The sequence below is a fragment of the Aedes albopictus genome, chromosome 2 (assembly GCF_035046485.1).
Source record: "Aedes albopictus strain Foshan chromosome 2, AalbF5, whole genome shotgun sequence".
NCBI classification, from domain to species: Eukaryota; Metazoa; Arthropoda; class Insecta; order Diptera; family Culicidae; genus Aedes; species Aedes albopictus.
In genome coordinates this window covers 179,555,026-179,573,707 of record NC_085137.1, presented here as the reverse complement: position 1 = coordinate 179,573,707, position 18,682 = coordinate 179,555,026, and the positions used below count along the sequence as shown (strand labels likewise).

The 18,682-nt window shown below is 44.6% G+C and overlaps 1 protein-coding gene across 1 annotated transcript in view; it reads right to left on the bottom strand.

The window, feature by feature from the left end:
- LOC109397539 (probable G-protein coupled receptor CG31760) overlaps positions 1 to 18,682 on the bottom strand; it is a 128,817-nt gene that overhangs the window by 68,831 nt on the left and 41,304 nt on the right. Inside the window, exons 3-5 of the mRNA XM_029858815.2 lie at positions 8,684 to 8,882; positions 8,453 to 8,617; positions 7,818 to 8,393 (exon numbers count right to left, since the gene is read on the bottom strand). Coding sequence (XP_029714675.2) covers positions 7,818 to 8,393; positions 8,453 to 8,617; positions 8,684 to 8,882 — 940 coding nt within the window. The remainder of the gene's footprint in view (positions 1 to 7,817; positions 8,394 to 8,452; positions 8,618 to 8,683; positions 8,883 to 18,682) is intronic.

Sequence of the window (18,682 nt, the reverse complement as noted above, 5' to 3'; positions counted from 1 at the left end):
TTGATAAAGTGATGCGTTGCTGAACAAAAGCCAGCCAAAACCTCTTACCCAAAACCCTCAAAAACATATGAAAATCATGAAATCTATCGCAAGTTTTCGCAAAATATATCATACACCAATCGAAAGCACTGGTCTTAGGCTTTCAAAATCGCACAACCACATCGCGGGCGCGCACGTCCTACTATAGTTTTAGATCAATTTTGACTCAAAAATGGGTGATTTTCAAGAATATCGAAGGATAACTCATTTTTATGCAGCTTTTTCACAACTTAAATGCCATACAGATGATCTTCACATATCTATGAACAAGGCCTTCAAAGCAACTATTATAGTTCATGCGTTTATTAAAGCACGGGACACTGGCATAGCTGTGAATAAACATAATAGATTTTCTATGAAGGCCATAAACCACAGTCCGTTCAGGAGGCTGTCAAAAATTCAAATTTCAATGAATCCAAGAATGAATCGATCTGAAATTTTGGATTTATATAGTTGACATATTTAGGAATCTGACAAAAATATTACATCTACGTGAAAAGCATCGCCAGCCCTAGCCCCCGTCTGTCCTACGAAAGGAGGCCCAGAACTAGGATCATGGCGCGGAAAAGCCCCTCGATGATCCTCTCCAACATCACTGGAAACTACTTTGCAGGAGCCATTACATCTCTTATGACACGAATGCCACAATAATGGTAAAGTGTCGTTAATAAATAGTAATAATAATAATAATTACACCTCTTGTCTTGGTCATCACGACCCTGTAGATATCACCCCACGGATTCGCATTGGCCACGCTGACAGCCCTTCAAAGCAGGCCTTTTTGCTTGCACTTAGTCTTCAGCGGACTTAAGCTGCGGCAAACACCACCGCCGTTCGTTTCCGCGGTGCAGGTCTGCAATCGCTGGAGCCAACCAGTGCCTAAGTAGCACCTGCAACTAAAATGGAAATGATCATCGTTGCAAACATGTTGCAACTGAGTTTTCATGAAACAAACAAAAATAAAACCTTTTAAAATCCTGTTGGAAATGCCAAACTGTGGTATAACATTTTTATAACAACTAGCAAAATGATAACAAACGTCATCATTAGTCGAAACTTGCGAAACCAATTTGTAACTGAAGTATAATATTATTGTTTCAACGAATCTTAGTTACAACCGTTTACAAACCAAATCAACCAAAACATTGATTCTGATTGTTATAAACATGTTGCACTTGGAACTTATTTAGAACATGACGAACAATTTTGACAGGAGAGGTAGAAGTTCCAAAATGTGCGGCAAAATTTTTTTGTGATCGTGAAAAATATAAAATGCACTATAAAAAACCAAAATATTTCAAAAATTATGAAAATGATGTACAAATAAAATGTAATTTTTTCTTCATAAATTCATCGACATATTCCAAATTTTATAAAGTTAAAGTGGTAAAATAGAAAAAAAAATCTGATTGGAAGTATAATAATGACTCAATAAAAAAAGCCTCATTTTCGCAGTACTGAACGACTGGTACCTACCACTGGGAATATATGGGGGTTTGAGAAATCTAACGTAACGTACAAAAATATTAGGAGTTTCCCACGACAAATTTTACAATGGGTTTACATATTTTTTACAAAAAAAAACGTGAAATTTTCCTTACGTAATAAATGGACAGCCTCTTGTCGACGGGAATGGGAAGTACACGTCCAAGTGCCTACTTTTTTGGCTACTTATGTCCTACACGGAAAATTCAAACTACTTTATTTTGGGTCGATTTTACCCTAAAATGAGTATATCAAATTTTTAAGGTTGTTTTTCCTCTCTCCCCCACCGATGTTGTCGTAAATAAACGAAGATGTGTCTATCCAGCGGGGGTCCTTGAAGCCAATAAGTCAATTTTGGGTAAATGTAGATTTACCCAAATTTGGGTCGAATGAAGGGGGTCTTGGGTTGAATTTACCTACTCTTGAGTATATTTTGGCTAGAGGTAAAGGCAATTTACCAAATTTGTTGAAAACTTTTTGAGAAATTCTAAACTATTGTAAACTTTTAATTAGCGTCGCTCAGTGTGTCTAAATCTCACTTCCAATAGTAAATCAGCTGTAAGTTAAATCGATTCACGCAAATATTAACTTATTGGGCCGAATTATGAGATTGCGTCAAAAGAATCCAATTTTGGGTAGTTTGGCGGTTCCGTGTGTACCGCGTGCAGCATTGTACTTTATCAATACGTATTCCCATAGACATGATTTAGCAAATAGTATCTTTCTAAATTCTAAAGTTAATTTTCAGCATTTTACGGGTGCATTAAATAAGCTGCTGAAATGTACTCCGTCAAAGCAATATGGCGAGTTAATTTTCACTACAAATGCCTAAATTTTCACTCGCAATATGATAGGTAGACGGAGGCGCGTTGGGAATACGGAGCCAAAATGCGTGACTTACCGATAAATCTGAAGCGGCACGCAAATTGACGTTTTCGGTCAGACTTTTTTGCGGTATATTTGTGCACATAATTATTGATCACCTAAACTTAAACGAAACTTTGGGTGCATAGTCACTGGCAGTGACGAATGTGATGACTAGCTGACTAGTTGTCGAATCGGTCACAGTTTGTAAGTCGACTATAAGTTGTATCTTGGTTATAAATCGATTGCTTATTAAAACCGTTTATATCACGAATTGATGTTTTATATTGGCTCCACCTCTTGCGCTTTTTTAGTTGTAATTTAGTCGTTAATATGACGATTGGTTCAAATGGCATAACTTTCAATATAGTTGAATACAAATTACAGGAACTTATTAATGTCCAAGTGTGTTGCTTGGGTGGCCTCCCATTTCTACGGTGGACTCGCCTAGGCATGGTTGCATCGCACGCACGTGAGAGCACTGCTACCAGCCTGTCACCGCTTAAACCGAGTAGGTTTCGCTCACGGCGGAGCGCCTCCCCAAATACCTCGTCATTGATGTGTGATGTCTTCCACCAACGAGGGCTTGGCCTTGACCTAGCCACTTCTTCATCTACCCTGCCTGCTGTTGTTGTAACCGATACTGTAACGAACTGCCAGTTGCTGAGAGTGTAGCCATCGTCTACTCTCCAATTCGAACAACTTGATAGGCCAGGACTACAAACGATTATCGACTCCGCTCCGTTCCGGCTATTTATACTCTTGATAGCGACATTAGCCAGGTCGACTCCGCTCCGTTCCGGCTATTTATACTCTTGATAGCGACATTAGCCAGGTCGACATCTAGCATGGCCAGTGTCACTATCAGGATCTGACCCCGCTGATTCGTAGAATGGATTCTCCATCCCACAGCCCAGGTATTGAAGTCACTTGCTATTACAACAGGCCTTCACCGAGTCAGCACGATCGTCATACAGTCCAGCATCTGCGTGAACTGTTCGATCGACCATCACGAGGCGCATACCAGCTACAGGAGAAGACCCGTTTACTTAGGCGACCACAAAGCCCTCATAGGTAGTAGATACCAACTCTTGAACGGGGTATTTACACGTCGTCCATACCGCCACCATTTTCCCGGACCCATCCGCGATCCAATTGCCGTTCTTAGAGATACTTGGTATGGGTCCGCAATGATGGCAAAATCCGTACCTATTCAGAAACTGCCTGACAAAGCAGTTGTGTGGCTGCGTCACAGTCAATGGTTCAGGTTCAGCTGCGTTACCTGCACTGTGATTTGTTCACTGCGGCTTTCTTGAAGGCCGGGCACCTTGGACTACCCGTTGATTGGATGCCTGTTGTCCATGAATTTCCCGATACAAATCAAAGAAATGGGTGGGAGGGTCTCCAGTTAGCCTAGTGGTTAAGGCCAGAGATGTCCATATCCTCAGTGTAGGAAAGAGAAATAGAAAATACACCACTCACTCTGTGTATCTCAACAGGAGCTCGTCTCTTATATGTGGATCCATCACTGCGATTCGGATGCGCGCAAGCTTGGTGGGTAGAAATAAATCTCTTAGCTCCCTGAGCACTAGGCCCCACAACAGTGCGGCGAGAGCGATTTAAAATTCTCTCCGGTGAAAGTGTAAAAAATCACCCGGGCGCGCGCTCCAGTGAGGTTTTTGCGCCAGAGTGCGCGCTGCGGTGAAACACCGGAGAGTTCTCGCCCCGGCGACACCATGGTGATGATTCGGTGATTGCTGGGTGAAAACACGGGAGAGCGCCGGAGAGCGATGCGCGCGAAAGAGTGAGCCACACTCGATCCAAGGCGAACGAGCAAGAGCACGCACTAGCGCTTGGTCTACCCACCACCCAAAACAAGAGAAACTGGCTTCTTGGTGTGGTGAAAAATTTTCCTATCCCCAGTGTGATCGATAAACTGACGCCGCAGTGAATCGCTACGGTGAAATGCCATCTCTGGTTAAGGCTATGGATCGCTCATCCGGAGACGGCGGGTTCGATTCCAGTTCCGGGCGAGAAAATTTTCGCGACTCCCTGGGCATAGTGCATTGGCATTGTACTTGCCTCACAATATACAAATTCATGCAATGGCAGGCAAAGAAAGCTCTTCAATCAATAACTGTGGATGTGCTCAAAGAACACTAAGTTGAAGCGAGGCCGGCCAAGTCCCAGTGGGAACGTAAAAAGAAAAAAAAAAGAAAAAGGATGGTATTCGTTCAGCCTTGTGCTTTATGGCCTAGGGCGCTGCATCTTCTACACAGTTTTCTTTTGTCAGGGCCTTTACAGTCCCATAACTTGTGTCCTGGTTCCAGACACCTGAAATAAACCTTCGGTGGCTTGTGGAACGTCAGATGACATTAGCACTAGCCTACCTTAATCTCCCTACTTTAACAGACTTTTTTACGTCCGCCACAGGTAGTTGAACTAAAGCTACCTGTGTCCTGGCCGGCCCCTTCCGTAGCCTAACGGCTGCGGTGGCCACCTGCACCTCGCGCTGTTGCCGCAGTGCCGTGACGAGCTCTTCCACTTTCGTGACCTGGTTTTTCACCTTCAGAGTCGCTTCTTGTGTGAGAGCCCTCACCTCTACCCCTTTGCCAAGGACCTCTTCCGCCAGACTTTTGTAGGCGGCGCCCTTGCGTTCCTTATCACGCTTCAGCTCCAGGATCATCTCACCCGTACGAGTACGCCTGATACTGTGCACGTCGACTCCCAGATCCACGAGCTTGGCGTCGCTTAGCATCGCCTTCAAGACGTCCAAGTACTTAGACTGTTCGGTCTTGACGACGAGCGCGTCGTCTTTCTTGCGCTTGGCATACCCCTGCTTGGTTTGAGACCCCTGTTCAAATCGATCTGCGGCCTTTCTTCTTCCTCTTCCGCTCGAATATTGTCCAAGGGGGGCCTCATCTTGGTCTTCCATACTTTGTGGTTTCTGAGGGCCTAACAACGGTCGCAACCCCGTGTTCCCTTCCATCTGGGACGGGCCAGACTTTTTAGGTCCACCCTTCTCAGCATTCTGGGACGCTTGGCTAGGGTCCGACTTGCCCGCTTTACTGCTGACCTTCGGGATTGGTATCTTCCTAGCCTTCTTAGACAGCTCATCACCTGACGGCTGCCTCACACGTTTTAGCGATTTCCATAAGCAACCGCATCAGCCGTACTTTTGGAACTAGGCCTCCGTATGGGTAAACTACAACTTCGCGTGTTTTACCGCTGACGCAATTGCCATGAGCAGGCACCAAATTTTTCACTCACTCACGCGAGTAACGATCTTATCCGGATAGAGTAGCCTGTGATATTTTCCTTGCACCTATGGACGATTGAAAGAGCTCTCACTCCGGCTCCTTTGCTTGATCAAATTCTGTTCTCTCCGACTAGCGCTCACCCACAAATCGTTTGCTCTTGCAGGAGCAAATATTTGCTCAGTCTGCACCAACCCACGTTTTCACCCGGTTGACGTCTGACCGATGCTTTGTTATCTAGATGGCCATGAAACAATATGAAAACACTGCGGAGCCCCAAACATTTTGGTCCTTCGAGCCGGATCAACGGAGGATTTCTGGTACCCCAGGTCTTGCGAGACTCCATCCCGCCAGAAATCCTAGAGCTTCCCGTTTGAGGCACTGCGGCGCCTCAACACTCGCACTCCGCTTCTTCCATGCGGAGCTTTTTCTCCCGGAAGAGACGGGTCTGCTGCTTCCGCTTCTGTCTGTATCGCTCCACATTCTGTCGGGTTCCATACTGCAGCATTATCGCCCACGCTGCATCCTTCTCCTCTAGAACCGCTCTGCACTCCTCGTCGAACCAATCGTTTCGTCGACTCCGTTCTACGTACCCGATAGTGCTCTCGGTTGCGTTGTTGATGGCTGCTTTGACTGTACTCCAGCAGTCCTCTAGAGGGGCCACATCGAGCACACCCTCGTCCGGCAACGCTGCCTCGAGATTCTGCGCTTATGCGGTGGCGACATCCGGTTGCTTCAGTCGCTCTAGATCGTACCGGGGCGGTCGCCGGTAATGTACATTGCTAATAACGAAGAGTTTTGGGCGCAGTTTAACCAACACCAGGTAGTGATCAGAGTCGATATTAGCGCCACGATAGGTCCTGACGTCGATAATGTCGGAGAAGTGTCGTCCATCAATCAGAACGTGGTCGATATGCGATTACGTTTGTTGTGGTGATCTCCAGGTGTAACGATACGGGAGGCTGTGCTGGAAGAAGGTGCTACGAATGGCCATGTTCTTGGAGGCTGCGAAATCGATGAGGCGTAGGCCATTTTCGTTCGTCAGCTGGTGGGCGCTGAACTTTCCAATCGTCGGTCTGAATTGTTCCTCCTGGCCTACCTAAGCGTTAAGATCAAGGTTTAGGGTCCCTATGATGATCTTGACGTTGTAGTTTGGGCAGCGATCGTACTCGCGTTCGAGCTGCGCGTAAAATGCGTCTTTGTCATCATCAGTGCTTCCAGAGTGAGGGCTGCGCACGTTTATTATGCTAATGTTGAAGAACCGGCCCTTGATCCTCAACCTGCACATTCTTTCGTCGATCGGCCACAAACCGATCACGTGCCTCTGCATGTTGCCCATCACTATAAAAGTTGTTCCCAGCTCACGTGTGTTGCCGCAGCTATGGTATGATTACCTCTAAACGATCGCACCATGGATCCTGTTCAACACACCTCCTGCAGCGCTACGATGCCGAACCCGCGGTCCTTTAGTAGATCGGCGAGTATGCGGGTGCTCCCGATGAAGTTGAGAGATCTGCAGTTCCACGTACCGAGCTTCCAATCGCAAGTCCCTTTTCGTCGCTGTGGCCGTCGCCATTATTGGTATCGGTTCGCATTCTTCTCTTGTTGATTTTCCGGTCCTAAATAGTCTTTTTTACGGCTGGCTCGTAGGGCCTGACACCAACCCACTAACCCAGGGAGCTGGGCTTACCTTGCCGGAAGCTACGGGTTCTGCATTGGCATTTCCTCCAACTACAGTGCTAAATAGCTAGGCTCGAGCGCCAGTCTTCGCCTAGCTTGCATATGACAGCCTTATTAGGGTAGTCGGAAGCACATGTTATGATACACGTTTTAACATAATCTGACTCACATTTTTTTTTACTGAACGGTGATATAACTCGTCAGTTTTTTTGTTGCTGCCAGAATTAGTTAAAACTGATATAAACATTTTGTAAAAAAGTATCATGATAGGTCTAATGAATTTAGTAAGAAACTCATTTCATTATTCTGTCATCATATGAAACAGCTAGTTTCTCTCATTGAAGTGTATGATGCACATAAATAGATTATTAGTCTATCTGCAGCTTACACCCCCAGGAGTTGTCTAGGATTATTAATAGGAAAAACAGCCAAAACATCAACCACCGAAGACCCAGATGTAAAACACATAACAACACCAACATTTATACTTACCGAAAAACCCAGTTATAGCTGGCCAAGCAGGGTTCCGGCCCGGTACAGAATGCGCAGCCCGGCGCACATCGCAAGCAGATGAACGAATCCATGAAGAAGCTACTAACGTTGTCCCGGTACTCCTGATAAGCCACCTCCATAATGCTTCCGTTGAAGCCCTGCGGATGTGGACCGGAGTAGAAGCCATCCCTGCACTTGCACTCGTACGCCCCCCGTTTCCACCCGTTGATGACCCGCAGATTCTTGCTGATGATGGCCGATCCACCACCGCTGCTACCGTTTGTGTAACTACTAGTGTTGCTATAGTGATTGTAGTTTAAATTGACTGCCGTTGCCACGTTTGTCACCACCGGCCGGTACACGCAGCGCATACTGTGAACGTGACACTTGTGCGACCCATGAAACGCTTCGATCTGGCTGTATTGCTCCTCTTCGGTGGGCTTGGAGTTCCGCACGAAGGGATAGTATTGTCTGAGGTGTTGATTGTAGCTCATGATTTCCAGCTTGTTCGGGTTGTTGCACTGGTTGACCTGCAGGTCCGAGATGTCGATGTCGATGCTGAGGAATCCCCGTAACCTGTGAAATATAAAATGTGTTGGTATTACGGCGGTTTAGATTCATGCTGGACAACTTACCCATGTCGCCCCATCGGAGGTATGGCAACACTGTACGATAGAATCCACCCTTTGTGACTACAGGAATAATAAGGGTACGTCCACCAACCCTTGAAAGATATGTTAAGCGGCGAGGGAGCGAACTTGGGAGATCGCAACCCCGGTGAAGATGATTCGTCCTCGAACCTGTATTCAAAAAGAAAAAAGAAAAAAACTCTGAAGATAATAGACCACGTCCATCGCGCAACTTACCAAGGATAGTTAGGATCGGGGATCCTTCCCACGGCAATTCCTTCTTCCTCTATCCGAATCGGTCCACCCATGGCGGAGGTGGGTTTGTTCCACCACACGGAGTTGGTCACCATACCGTCGGAGATATTTATCGAAAGAATTCGTGCACTCGTCACATGAACGTCCGAGAGCAGCCCTTTCGCCAAGGCGTCCAGCAAACCTGTTGAATGTAAAGTTCGTTCGTTTAACAGTAATTCAATCACATCGCCAAATAAAGAAATCATAAAACACAACGACTATAATACTCATATTTATTGACATCATTTTCGCAGAAGCACTCTCTCACTCCACCGCTCTCCGGTAATCATATTCAGTTAAGCCCCTCTCAAGTACATACTTTGCAATGATTTGAGGCATTCAACTTTGCTTGCCGTGTATGATGTTATGTGTTTACACTTGAGAAAGGCTCTTCTCCGCTAGACTTGCCTCGTCATCATCGTATCTAGAACGCGCGATATTTTCTCGCTAGAAAGGATACCACGATGCATGGGGTAGGTACGTCTGGGTCGATATTTCTCACAATTAATTTTGCCATGCGACCTTTCTAAGCTCATGTTATGGCTAATGGGGGGTGATGATATTTATTAACGACAACATCGATCCAACAAATTGAAGATTATATGTTAGTTGAGTGTGCGTCATTTCTGTTGTGAGACGCTTCATGCTTATAAACATTTGATGTTGATTACAACTAGGGTAGTGGACGTATTTTGGCCCACCTTGTTAATTTTAATACATTTATCATGCCAACACGGAAGTTCTATCAGAAACTCAACGCATCCCGCAACGGCTTCGTGCCGCGAGCCGAAATATGCAGGGATAAAGACGGAGGCCTCTTGACGGACGGACGTGAGGTGATCGAAAGGTGGAAGCAGCACTTCGATCAGCACCTGAACGGCGTGGAGAGCGTAGGCACGGGAGCCCACGGCAACGGAGGAAATGACGACGCCAATGCAGCGGAGGACGGAAATGAACCAACTCCCACGCTGAGGGAAGTTAAGGATGCCATTCACCAGCTCAAAACCAACAAAGCAGCTGGTAAGGATGGTATCGCAGCTGAACTCATCAAGATGGGCCCAGAAAAGTTGGCCACCTGTCTGCATCGGCTGATAGTCAGGATCTGGGAAACCGAACAGCTACCGGAGGAGTGGAAGGAAGGGGTAATCTGCCCCATTCACAAGAAAGGCGACCATTTGGAATGTGAGAACTTCAGGGCGATCATTATTTTGAATGCTGCCTACAAAGTGCTATCCCAGATCATCTTCCGTCGTCTGTCACCTAAAACAAATGAGTTCGTGGGAAGTTATCAAGCCGGCTTCATCGACGGCCGGTCGACAACGGACCAGATCTTTACCGTACGGCAAATCCTCCAGAAATGCCGTGAATACCAGGTCCCAACGCACCACCTGTTCATCGACTTCAAAGCGGCATACGATAGTATCGACCGCGCAGAGCTATGGAGAATCATGGACGAAAACGGCTTTCCTGGGAAGCTGACTAGACTGATTTCGGGTGAACTATCCAGTTCATTCGTATCTCGCCGGGGACTGCGACAAGGTGATGGACTCTCATGTCTACTCTTCAACATCGCGCTAGAAGGTGTGATGCGACGAGCCGGGCTCAACAGCCGGGGAACGATTTTCACAAAATCCGGTCAATTTGTGTGCTTTGCGGACGACATGGACATTATCGCTAGAACATTTGGAACGGTGGCAGAACTGTACACCCGCCTGAAACGCGAAGCAGCAAAGGTCGGACTGGTGGTGAATGCCTCAAAAACAAAGTACATGCTGGTAGGCGGAACCGAACACGACCGGATCCGTCTGGGTAGTAATGTTACGATAGACGGGGATACTTTCGAGGTGGTGGAGGAATTCGTCTACCTCGGATCCTTACTGACGGCTGACAACAACGTGAGCCGTGAAATTCGGAGGCGCATCATCAGCGGAAGTCGGGCCTACTATGGGCTCCAGAAGAAACTGCGGTCGAAAAAGATTCACCCACGCACCAAATGCACCATGTACAAAACGTTAATAAGACCGGTAATCCTCTACGGGCACGAGACATGGACCATGCTCGAGGAGGACCTACAAGCACTCGGAGTTTTCGAGCGACGCGTGCTAAGAACGATCTTCGGCGGTGTGCAGGAGAACGGTGTGTGGCGGAGAAGGATGAACCACGAGCTCGCTGCACTTTACGGCGAACCCAGCATCCAGAAGGTGGCCAAAGCCGGAAGGATACGGTGGGCAGGGCATGTTGCAAGAATGCCGGACAACAACCCTGCAAAGCTGGTGTTTGCAACGGATCCGGTTGGCACAAGAAGGCGTGGAGCGCAGAGAGCACGATGGGCGGACCAGGTGGAGCGTGACTTGGCGAGCATTGGGCGTGACCGAGGATGGAGAGCGGCAGCCACAAACCGAGTATTGTGGCGTACTATTGTTGATTATGTCTTGTCGTAATGATGTGGAACAAATAAATGTATGTATGTATGTATGTATCATGCCAACTCTGCAAAATGTTGGCAAATTTTTATTGGAAGTTCCAATAATAATTTGCCAAGATTTTGTAGAGATTATATGATAAATGTAATAAAACTCCCAAAGTGGGCCACAATACATGTCCCGGGCCAAAATATGTCCACTACCCTAATAACTCATTGTGAAGTGGAAACTTTTCTCGCTTATGGGAATTTAGAATATTTCTTCAGGATTCTTCAATCATTTTATCAAACCATGAATCCAAAGCCCAAATTTGTTTTAATCATACACACATTTTTAAAAGGCGCTCCACATAAAGCTTATTAGTTATTTATGCTCTCTGTTTTCTACATTGCTTTTTTTTTTTCATTAATAGGGTATTGATTTCTAAGAACTACAGGGTGTTTGTTAACAGGGTTTGGATATTTTCAGGGTACATAGGTCTTGATAAGAGACTCATATATAGCATGGTTATCTTAAACTATTTCTCAAATTATTGTTTGGGAGCGGTCTTTCTTCCAGAGTCACCGAGTCGAAATGTTTATCTGGAACTTGCGTATTCTTCGGCCAGCATCCGATATCCTGTATAAGCCACTCTGGTCCATTCCACCAAAGAGAACTGCTTGCTATATCTGCACTGGCGTAGCTTCTCTCGAGATAATATCATCTGGATTCTCAATTCCTGGCACGTGATTCCATACGCCGCCTTTTGTGGCATGCTGTATCTCAGATACCCGATTTCCAATGAATGCTTGCCACCTTGAGGGGTGCGACGAAATCCAGCATTTTACAATAATCCGAATCCGTGTTTGAATCGACGGGTTCGTAGAGATGGGCTTCTTCAGGGACTCTTTCAGAAATTCCACAAGGGACTTCTCCAGGAGTTTTTCCTTGAATTCTCCCATGGGCATCTAGCAAGGTTCCGATAGTGATTATTTCGAGCTTTGTTACAAGAAATGCTCCAAGAATTCCTCCCATAATTTCTTCAGAAATTTTCGCAAATACTTCTGAAAGGATGCATCGACGAATTCCTCCTGGAATTTGTCCATAGCTTCCTTCAGAGAATTCTTCTGAAATCCTCTATGGGTTTCAATAGATATTCCTCCGGGAATTTCACCTCGGATATCTATAGAGGTTCCTCCAGTGATTGTTCCAGTGATTTTTTCGAGGGTTCCTCCAGGAATTTCTCCAGGGGTTGCCAAAGGAATGTCAACAGAAATTCTTCAGGGGATTTCTCCACGAGTTTCTTCTGAGATTGCTCCAGGAATTATTCCAGGAATTCCTTCAAAAATGCCTCTAGATATTCCCCCAGATATTCCTCCAGGAATTTTTCTAGAGATTCCTCCAGGAGTATTTCTAGAGATTCCTCCGTTAATCCCTACAGGCATTCCTCTACGATATCCTCCAGGGATTCCTCCATGGATTCCTCCAAGAACTTCTGCAGGGCATAACTCGGGAGTTTCTTCTGTGATTCTTTCTGAAACAACTTATTTTAAAAATTCCTCCAAAGAGCCTCCCAGGGACTCTTCTTAGGATTCCTTCAGCAATTCCTCCTTGTATTCTTCAATGAACTCCTTCAGTAATTATTTCAGTACTTCCTCCAGGGACTGTTGATTCCTCTAGGAATTTTTCCAGGGATGTCTTTGAAAATGCTCCTGGAGATTCCTCTAGAAATTCCACTAGGAATTCCTACAGAAATTTATCAAGGAAAACTTGAAGGGATTTTATTTCAGAGACTCCTAAGGAAATTCCTCAAAAGATTTCTCCGGGAATTACTTCAGGGTATCCTCCGAAAATTCGACCAGGTGTTCTCCTAGGCATTCTGCCAGGAATTTTTTCTGGCATTCTTAAAGGGACTCCTCCTTGGATTCTTGCAGGGATTCCTCCAAGAATTGCTTGCAGGTAGTCGAAGACGCGACTGCTCAAGGGATAATTTATGGATTCTTGCAGTACATTTTCCAGGAATACTTTCAGGAATTTTTCAGGGGTTCCTCCAGGCATTTCTCCAGGAATTTTACCTAAGATTCCTTTATGAATTGCTTCAAGGTTCCCTTCAGATCCTCGAATTTCTCCAGGGATTACCCCAGGGATTTCCCCAGGGATTCCTCCAGAAGTTCTTCTAATAATTCTTCCATCAAATCCACTAAGGAATTCTTCCAAAAATCTCCAGGAATACATTCAAATTTTTCAGGAATTCCTCCAGGTATTCCTCTAGAGATTCCTCCAGGGCATTCTTCACAAATTTCTTTATGGATTCCCCCAGGGACTCATCCAGAAATTTCGCTACAAATTCCTTCAGAATTTTCTCAAGGGATTTTTTCAGAAATAGAAAAAAAATAGAAATCTTCCAGAATTCCTCTAGAAATGTATCCAGTAATTATTTCAAGAATTCCTCCAGAAATTCCTCCAGGAATTTCATCATGGCTTCCTCCAGCAATTCTCACAGGAATACCTCTAGGAATTCTTCCAGGCATTCCTCCATAATTTGATTCAGGAATTTCTCCACGAATTTCTTCAAGGATTCCCCCAAGGATTCCTTCGGGAATTCCTTCGAGGATATCTCCAGGGATTCCTTCGAGGATATCTCCAGGAATTCCTTCGAGGATATCTCCAGGAATTCCTCCATAAATTCCACTAGATATTCCTCCAGGAGTTTCTTAAAGGATTTTTTTCAGAAAAAGAAAAATTAACAGAAATAGAATTCCTCTGGAGATTTCTTCAGAAGTTCATTCAGTAATTCTTTCAAGAATTTCTCTAGAGGTTCCTCCATCAATTTTCACAGGAATGCCTCCAGGAATTCCTCCAGGCATTTCTTTAGGATTTTACGAAAAGACGAACCAGCCAAGGGCTGAAAGTCTCTCATATAAATATAAGTCAATCAATCAATTTAGGATTTTATCCAGGGATTCCTCCAGAAACTTCTCCAGAAATTGCTCCTGGACATCCTCCAGAAACTATGTCAGCAATTCCTTCAGGAATTTCTTCAGGAAATCCTCTAGGAATTTCTTCAGACATACTTCCATGAAATTCGCCAGGAATACTATCAGGAATTTTTCAGGGATTCCTCCAGACATTCCTCCAGGAATTCCTCCAGAGATTCTCCAGGAATTGCTTCAGGGATTATTCCAGGGATTTCTCCACGAATTTCGTCTGGGATATTCCCAGAGATTCTTCTAGGGAATCCTCCAGAAATTCCTCCAAGGGTTCTGGCAGGAATTTCTCCTGGAATTTCTCTAGGGATTTTTTTTTCAGATATTTTTCCAGCAATTCCTCCCAGAATTCCTCTGGAGATTTCTCCAGGAATTCCTTTTGGAATTCGTGCTGGGTCTCATTCAAGAATTCTTTCAGGAATTACGCCAGGAATTTGTTTTGAAGATTTTCCAGGATTCTCTCTAAAGACTTTCCCAGGAATTGCTTCAGGGATTTCTCCAAGAATTCCTCCAAGGATTCCTTCTGAAGTTTCTCAAAGGTTTCCTCAAGAGATTTCTTCTGAAATTTTTCTAGAGATTTCTCTCAGAAATCCTCCAGGAATTTCTCCAGAATATTCTCCAAGGAATCCTCCAGAAATTCATCTAGAATTTCTTCTAGAATATCCTCATGAAATATCTTCGGGCATTTCTCTAGGTATTCCCCCCCATAATTTATACAGGAATTCCACCAGGTAGACTTTCAGAAATTCTTCCAGGAATTGCTCCGGGAATTCCATCCGGGATTCTACAGGATTTCCACCAGGCATTCCTGTAGGAATTGCTCCAGGGATTCATCCAGGTATTTCTTAAGGGATTTATCCAGGAAATTTTCCAGGGATTGCTCCAGGAATTCCTCAAATGATTTCTACAGAAATTCCTCTCAGGTTCTCTTCAAAAATTCATTCAAGACTTCTTTCGGAAATGTCATTAATCCTTCAATCATCTTTTTAGGGTTGTACCCAAGGACTTCTCCAGGATTACCTGATGTTTTTTTTAATTATTTCAAGAATTTCTGGAATAATTCCTCCAGCGAATAGTATTGGAAGATCACGTGATCGCAGAGATCACGTCTTTTCCCAATGCAATCCACCTGGATACAGAGACTGCATCAGACTCGCTGAGCTTTCTCCTTAACTCTAGCCATCGTGACTGGAGGTAGCCACTTTAAAGCTCATCTTTGCTTGCCAAAGTTGCGGAAATAGCTGTCCTTGAACTATCATTGGACCCACTAGCCCATATGGATCGAAAAGCGTGCGACCTCTGAGAGAACGATTCGATGCGTTACTGACCCTTCAAGCCTCCAGCTGGGAACCATGATCCACTACGTATCCGTAGCTGGCTCCCAAATCAGACCCAACGTCTTCACCGTCGCCTTCTCATCCAGATCAAGAACTTCACGATCATCCCATAGTTGAGGAGGGATTTCCGATAAAATTTCCGGATTACTGCTGTTCCACTTCATCAGATCGAAACCTGATCCTTGCAGAAGTTCTCGAACGTCCTTGAAAACTAGTTTCCCTTCTTCAACAGTGTGGAAGCCCGCTAGCATATCATCCACGTAAAAGGTCTTCTTGACTACCGCTGCAGCAACTGAATAACGTTCTGCACCTAGTTCGACTTATTGATTTAAACAGCGAGTAGCGAGGTATGATGCAGAGGATGGAAGGTAGTACGTAACGGTAGTGAGCTTGTACGTCCGCATTGACTCCTCTGAAGAATCTCTCCAGAAGTTGGTCGGACGCTTGCTGCCATACCATTCGGTACATTTTTTCTGCATCTCATATAACAGCGTACTTAAGGCGAAACTGGAGCATTTCCTCACTTTTTGGTTTTTGGTTTTTTATTAAATAACGAAGCAATATTTTCAAAATCGGTTTTCGTACACATATAGAGTATCTTCTGAATTTTATTGTAGTGTAAAATGTTTTTCGTTTTTGCAGAAACCATTTTTGAACAAAATTTCACAAAAAGTCAAAAACGTTGAAGGATGCTCCGCAAATCATCCTGAACAACAGGCCCACATCGTTGAGGGCCACGCCCGTATTCGTAGGACAGGATGCATCGAAACAACTCTAAGCTTAGTTGTCGTGCTGTCCGGCTTCAGGACAGCATGATGAGGAATGTAATACTCTAGACCTGGTTCTTCCTTTTACGCCTTTATCTCCTTCATATGTCCGTTCTGAAAATACTCATGCACAAATGTCGTACATATTCTTTAGTTCTGGGTTGGCATCTATTCGCTTCTCCATTGACAAATAGCATTTCCTAGCTATTGCCCTCGAGTTTCCTAATTTTTTCAGCATGTGTTTCTGCTTTGATAGCTGCACTCGGAGGAACTTCCCATCCGGATCTCTGCTAATTGACTCCTCGAAGATAGTTTCGCAGGCAAACTCCACGATGGACAAACAGCTCTTCGTGTTGCAAGCTTTTAATTCCCAAAACTTCGCCAGCTCCTCAAAAACCTCTGTCGGTTTTACCGACGATGAAGTTGCTGCACTGTAGCTCACGATAGTTGTTTTCGGTAGCTCTCTAGCGACGATCCATCCTAGCTCCGTATTGTGGAGAATCGAATCTGACCTGGAGATTTTCACCTGCTCACTCAGTAGCAACTTGCAGAAGACAGATACTCCCAGAATCATATCGATCGAACCAGGTTTATTGAAGCCGGAATCCGCCAGGGGGCTATTCATAAACCACGTAGACTTGGGGGGGGGGGGGCGGTCTGACAAAAGTCTACGCTTCATACAAACTTCAAAACTTTTGTATGGAAAAAAGTCCACAAGGGGGGAGGGGGGGGGGGGTTCTGAGATGCTCAAATTTTGGTCTACGTGGTTTATGAACAGCCCCCAGGCATACTCCTGATGGCAGATTCAACAATGACGTATCGATGTATTGCTGCGGTAGACGTATCGATGTACTCTTCGGTAGAACCAGAAATATAACTTCCCCTGTCACGTACGACTAGTTGCATGACAGAACTATTGCTAATACAGTTTGTTTATCAACTGAACACGAACCACCAACTCCGTTCACCGGTATGGTCTCCCGAATCCTTCGGAAGCTCAATCATTGAGTGATATTCTCATTGGAGTCGGCTGAGGTTTACTGTCAAAAAGTGATGTGAGTTTTCTTGCACATACACATACAGACACACATACCTACGTATTTGTCGAGTTGAGTTGATTGGTGTATGTAACTCGACCCTCCAGGCCTTCTATCAAAAAGTCATTTTTGGAGTGCACATATAGCCCTTCTATATACAGTCGAGTCTCTTACTAAACGAATTCCTATTAAACGGACTCCTATTAAACGAACTCCTTCTAGACAGGGGTGAGCATTATAGGAGACTAAGAGCTTATGGGATTTCGGCATTTTGGGAATGTGGCAATGTGGCCTATTATCTCGGGTGTGTTAAGAGTTAACGCAATACTTTCTTCGGCAAAGTTTTAGGGCTTGATAAGATCTATCATTTAGAACTTTGGTTCATATGATCAGTTAGCAATTTGGCCGCTAGAGGGACCATCAACAATTCGATGTTAAATTGTACTACAGGAACCATATCAGGTTGTCAAGCAAACGTTACGATATGCGACAGCTCAACACCCTGATAATTTGTCTTCGGGAAAGTTGTTGGGTACGCCAATAACTTATTGACGATGAGTTGTGAAGTTCGAAATTCCTCCACTGGGCGGCACTAGTGAACAAGTAAATTTTCAAAACCTCATATCTCAGAATCTCGATAACTTAGGAAGTTGGTGTCTTCGGCAAAGTTGATCAGTATGATATAAACTTACATAAAAATAAACACTTGTTTCAAAATTCTGCCACTAGGTGGCGTTTACTGCTTTTTTTCGTATTTTTTCGACTTTTTTGGGGGGTTTTCGGCTCAGCAAAACTAGTGTCGCTCCCCCCCGATAACTTAGAAAGATGGTGTCTTTGGCAAAGTTGATCAGAATGACATAAACTTACATAAAAATAAACAATTGTTTCGCAATTCTTTATTTTTTTAATTCTTTTGATTCGTCTAGTAGTTTCAGCTGGCATACTCTAACAAATTCCACGGAGGATTCCTTTCGAGTCCGACTGACATCAAGGTATACAACTAATAAAATATGCATGCTGCCCAGGGGCAGAATTTCAAACCAGGTATCTCATCAATGAAGAATACAGTCTCTCCAAGATTGCAGAATTCTAAGCTATGAGATTTTCAAAATTTGCGTGATTACTGGTGCCACCTAGAGGCAAAACTCTGACACAAGTTTCCCATTTTGTGCAAGTCTAAGTCATACTGATCAACTTTGCCGAATACACCAACTTTCTAAGTTACCAGGATTCTGAGCTATGATATATCTAAAATTTGCATGTTCACTAGCGCCGCCTAGTGGCAGAATTGCGAAACAAGTGTTTATTTTTATGTAAGTTTATGTCATTCTGATCAACTTTTCCAAAGACACCAACTTTCTAAGTTATCGGGGGGAGCGACACAAGTTTTGCCAAGCCGAAAAACCGCCAAA